General features: G+C 36.4%; 1 protein-coding gene across 1 annotated transcript in view; it reads left to right on the forward strand.

Moving 5' to 3' along the window:
• The window catches only part of hsd11b1la (hydroxysteroid (11-beta) dehydrogenase 1-like a), a gene marked incomplete at its 3' end in the record, with an annotated part of 7,948 nt that extends 2,766 nt beyond the window's left edge, over positions 1-5,182 (forward strand). Inside the window, exons 2-5 of the mRNA XM_080002264.1 lie at positions 1,298-1,428; positions 2,962-3,165; positions 4,134-4,227; positions 5,013-5,182. Of these exons, the coding sequence (XP_079858390.1) occupies positions 1,298-1,428; positions 2,962-3,165; positions 4,134-4,227; positions 5,013-5,182 (599 nt within the window). The remainder of the gene's footprint in view (positions 1-1,297; positions 1,429-2,961; positions 3,166-4,133; positions 4,228-5,012) is intronic.
• Positions 5,183-5,818: the final 636 nt, after the last annotated feature.

Below are 5,818 nucleotides of genomic sequence, written 5' to 3' on the forward strand. Positions count from 1 at the left end.
TCGTTCCAAAAATAAATTAACCATAGTTGTAGTGACCCATGTGGTGCATTTCCAACTCACAAAAAAACAAAAATAATGTAATATGCAAAACATTTTGATATACCTAGATACCGGGTTGTATTAGGTTTTTATCAATATTGAAAATCCATTTTACCGTGTATACAGAATAAAAATGAATGAATGGGGGGGAAAAATAGGACAGTAGAGAACAATAACCAAAATGTGAATGATGGAATACATTGCAGTCATGTGATATCTTCCTAATAATGAACACACTGTGCTATGAGTTATAAGAATTATCCGTAAAGTTTCCGTCCCTCCCAGAAATAGCAGCTTTCAATCAGTCTCTGGCTTCTGAGTCAACACTGCCACAATTGGCTCATTCAGCAGTAATTTGCCAGGATTTATGGTACACGCACGGTGAACGTCGAGTTCAGTCACTTTCAGCCATTTAAAAAAGATTTTTTATTTATTTTTTTACTCTCTAAATTGACGTCGTCTTTGTAAGTAATAAAGGAAAGTTGTTGTTTTTTTCCAGGGAAGCTCTCTAATCATTTGTGTTCCCCCACAGTTCTTTGTCATTTGTCACACATATCAAAAAGGTCGTCTCTTCTCTCACAGTGATGATTTCCTGTAATGGATTTGTTGGAACCCCCCCCCCAGCAGAATGGATTCATAGTTAAACTTCATGCTTCTTTCATTTATAAGACTTTTGCACTGTTAGAGAATGTAAAATAATGACCGTTTTGATCCTAGTTTCACTTCCACTGTCTATAGCTGTAGTATTTAGACAGCGATGGAAGGTTGGATTCGGTTATATCCAACAATAAGAGATCTTCTCGGATCGGGGTGCCAGAGACTAGAGCTCGTCAAATGAAGGGGTTCGAGGTCTAATGCGTATCAGATTGAGGGTCCTTGATATGAAAAAGGCTGAGAATCAGTGTTGGAAGATCCATTATGCATTATCCTTTCCATCATAATGCTCTCTGTTTTCCAATCATTTTACTATGCTAATATTATACTGATTCATTTTACTATGCTAATATTATACTGAAAATCATATTTGTCTATCTATTGACTCAGCAAACTGTCTGAAGTGTCAGTGTATGTATTCAAATTTCTGCTGTCTAAGACTATTATTTTGTGGCTTAACCTACCTAATTTCTTCATCTCTTTCATGATTCTACCATATATATATATATATATATATATATATATATATATATATATATATATATATATATATATATATATATATATATATATATGTTTATGTATGTGTGTGTATTTCCTGCAGATTCTCTGAAAGGAGCCAGGGTTCTGGTCACCGGAGCGAGCACGGGCATTGGTGAGCAAGTTGCGTACCACTACGCACGTTTCGGAGCCCAGATCGTCATCACAGCAAGACGGGAGAATGTGCTGAAACAGGTCAGAGAACGAGGGGGACGCATGAATTTACGAGACAAACAGTACTGTCATAACATGAATAAAAAGAAGAAAGACTCCTCACTCTGCATATTGAAGCTGCAGGCCTCTACCTTCAAAAATGGACAGAAGTAGAATAGAAACTGACCGATTATATACAGTACACATATATATATATATATATGTGTGTGTATGTATGTATGTATATATATATATATATATATATATATATATATATATGTGTGTGTATGTATGTATGTATATATATATATATATATATATATATATATATATATATATATATATATATATATATATTCGTATACATAAATATATAAAATCTGCAATATATATATAATCTGCAGTCGATCAAAGATCATAGTTTATATATGTATATACTATTATCAAAGGTCTTAGTTTATATGTTAAAGTTAAAATGCAGTATATACAGTATAAAGTTAAAAAATGCAGTATATACAGTATATTTATCTGCAGTCGATCAAAGGTCATAGTTCAGTTTTTATTCTACGTCTGTTGATGTTTGAAGGTGGAGGCCTGCGGCTTGGAATGTCCTTAAAAATAAATAAAAGTGGAACCAAATATCCTTCTTGGGAGTGATGCCATAGAGAGCTACTTTTGGGTCCTCAAAGAACCTTTCGAACCAAGTTCTTAGGAGATGTGTTCCTTTGCACCCTTTTCCTAAACAACTGAATTTTGTTGTCTGTTTAATTGCTGCTGTGGAGGAAAAGTTACAGTAGTGTGTAAAACTTTGAAGTGAATAAAAAATAAAGATGTCCAAAGGTGTAGTCAATTGCTCCAGTGGGAATAATGTACTGTAGCTTAATTCAAAATATTCCCCAATATATATAATTATATAACTCTTACCCAGAATCGTTCACATTTTCCCCAGTTGGAGGACACCATGGGGACTATGACCGTTCACGAAAAGAAAAAGGAAATATTACTTTAATTCATTCGATTTTTTATGAATTCATTTAGGCTGAAAATGCCCAAAATAAGGAGCTTAATGTGACTCAGATATGACAATCTACCTTGGGTCATATCTGAGTTGCATGACCTCATATAATTTTCTCATATAATTTAGAAATATTTTTGTGATATATTGCCTCATTAAGCTAAGGTGTTTTTTATCTTTTTAAGCTACGTTAAGCCTTATTGAATGTCCGAATTTATAAGCTTTTCACATCCCCAACGACTATATGAGGAACATGAAGCAACGTCACTGTCTTATTTTGTCTTCGCTATCATTGTCTTATCTTATCTTATCACCCACAGTAATTGAACTTTCGTGAACTTAAAAAAAAAAAAAAAAAAAAAAAAAGAAACCTGGAATGAAACATTACTTTATGAGGCAGGATCCAGATAGACACCCTCGACATTTCCTCGTCTTATTGTGATGAACAAATGAAATACAAAATCCTTAAAACCACAATTGAACCACAAACACACACACACCTTCCTTTCTATCTTATTGAATCCTGATGTCCCTGTTTCCTGTGCCATCTTGGCTTACAGGTGGCAGAGAAGTGTATGAGTCTCGGTGCCCAAAGAGCTCTGTACATCGCGGCCGACATGTCCAGAGAGTCGGACCCGGAGCAGGTGGTGGGATTTGCTCTGGAGCAGCTGGGAGGACTAGACCAGCTGGTGCTGAACCACATCGGACCCAGTCCCTTCAGCATGTGGGACGGAGACATGGAGCACATCAAGTGGATCATGAAGGTAAGACTAAAGATTTAAAGAGATGTCACAACGTAACAAATGACAATCACTTTCGCGACTGTAATTGACTATTTTTGTTTTATTTTGAGTATTTTTTCAAGTCTGTAATTTTACTCTTAAGTATTTATGAGAATGCAATCTGCTTTGCCGCTTTTCCAATCATGAATTGCTCCAGAATACAATGTAAATTTTATCCAAACCATCTGCAATTTTCTTTATTGTGACCACTAAGGTCATTTTCCGTTTGGCATTTTTAAGACATTTTATTTATTTATGTAATTGTCTTGTCTTGTGTGTAGTGTCTTCCTTCAATGTTACAGTGCTTGGCTGCAATGTTATATAAACAGCCATGTTCCATAAACCACGAGGCATTTCATTATGTTGACACTTTTAAACCGCTTTCTTGTTTTGCTAATTCAACACAGTTGAAAGTCAGAAAAAGAAAAATAACAGCCAACGATAGAAAGGCATTTTAAGCACGCCGCTTAATCCGTATGTGTTTCTTTAATCTGCATTTTTCCTTATTCATAAAAATAAATTGCCTTTGTTGATGGACGCATTCACACATTTTTTTGTAGGATAAAAATATCTGTTGTGCTTTGTTGTGAAGAAGTTGGAAAATATTTTCCACACGGATCTCCCAGATTCGATTGAATGCTTCTATTGATAGTGCATCAAACATCAAGGGCTCAAAAGTAACTACAGTAATACTCTAGTAGAGTACTTTTTGAGAATAATACTTTGTACTTTGATCGAGTATTTTCTTACACCAGTAGATTTTCCTGTAGGTGTGTACTATATCAGCATTGTACCAGTACATCTACTGGAGGGCATGTTTCCCCCTGTGTGTGTGTGTGTGTGTGTGTGTGTGTGTGTGTGTGTGTGTGTGTGTGTGTGTGTGTGTGTGTGTGTGTGTGTGTGTGTGTGTGTGTGTGTGTGTGTGTGTGTGTGTGTGTGCGCCTTTAAAGGTGAATTTCTTCAGCTACGTGCAGATGGCTTGGAAAGCGCTCGACGCACTTGAGCAAAGCAAAGGGTCGCTGGTGGTCGTCTCGTCTATTTTGGGTAGGCAGACGTTCAACAGTTCACTTTCACAGAATATGGTATGACCTCCGACCTCTCCTGCTGTGGCTCTGATACCAGCGGTGGAACTTTTTCAAAGTTGCCCAAAGCGTTCAAAATTCTAAAAGTCTTTCCCAGTATTTGGAGTCAGCCGAGCCAGAGGTGCAGATAATGGTTGAAATGCAGCGGCTGGGGCTAAAACGTGACTTTTACTCTCCCACGCTGGAGTCGTCCTCCTCTGTGTCATACAACATCACTCACTCAAGTACGAATATTCTATTTTTTTTGCTGACGATGATTGTAGGCAAGGCAAGTTCATTTGTACTGCACATTTCTTACACAAGGGCCATTCAAAGTGCTTTACATAAGGTGTGAAATACCTTGTAGAAAAGCACAATCACAGAGATAACAGTTTGAAGTGCAATTTAAAACAGACCTTCACACCTCAGACCCACACCCACCTCGGCTGGGTGAAGGGAAGTGCTTTGTGCAATGTCCATGTTATCGGCAGCATCATGTCAGAACATCGCAACGTGAACTCAAAATTGTTCAAAAATCTATTCTAGAACTTTGTAATCACATGTGTCATGCTCTTTAAAATGTAATCCTTTATCCTCACTTAATCTAGCCTCACTTTATCACCAAGGGTTCTGTAGATATAGATATGTTATTTTTAGAGATTATGAATGATACTTTATGAATCATAAATCATAAATCGACATACCTTGAACAGGGTAACATTATGCTTTTTATAGTTTGCATATGAAGAATATATGATTATTTTACAGGTAAGATGACCGGTCCCTTCGTGGCTCCTTACTCCTCCACCAAGTTCGCCCTGAACGGCTTCTTCGGAACACTGCAGCACGAGCTGGCGATGAAGAGGAGCAACGTGTCCATCTCCATCTGCATGCTGGGCCTCATCGACACAGAATCTGCGATGGACAAAGTCCGGTGAGTCCACCTCCGTCCTTTAATACTATTTACAGGTTGTTTAGGTTATACTGTAGACGATGGGAAGCAACATTTTTATTTTCATTGTATTATGTCGCATAATGCTGAACGTAGCCTTTAATTAAACATTTGTCAGTTCAATTCAGTTGGAAAAAACGATCTATTGTTGCCACATGCCTTAAACGTGGTCTGTGTACTTCTTGGCCAATCTGCCTTATTTCTTTACGATTTGGTTTTTGAGATTAGAAGAATTAAAACATATATATATATATATATATATATATATATATATATATATATATATATATATTAGAGCTGTCACAATTATTACAAAATTGCCGGATTGCAATTATTTGCAGAGATCCTGATTTTTTTTTTGTAAAATCACACCACCACCACCACTCCACAAACTGTGCACCCAATTATTTATGTTTCAGTCTTGAATGCCAATAAAAAGCTATTCTGCAGTAGGTAGACATGTTTATTTACAATTTAAAGACAAATAATCCCTTTCACCCTCTGTGTTGGATATTCATTACAAATATTTTGAACTCTCTTCCTGGAATAAGGAGATGGAGTCAAATCCTAATGAATACACTATGAAGTACAAAATGAGGAAAAAAAAGTATTTGATTTTGTG

The sequence above is a fragment of the Zeus faber genome, assembly GCF_960531495.2.
Source record: "Zeus faber genome assembly, chromosome: 1".
Taxonomy (NCBI): Eukaryota; Metazoa; Chordata; class Actinopteri; order Zeiformes; family Zeidae; genus Zeus; species Zeus faber.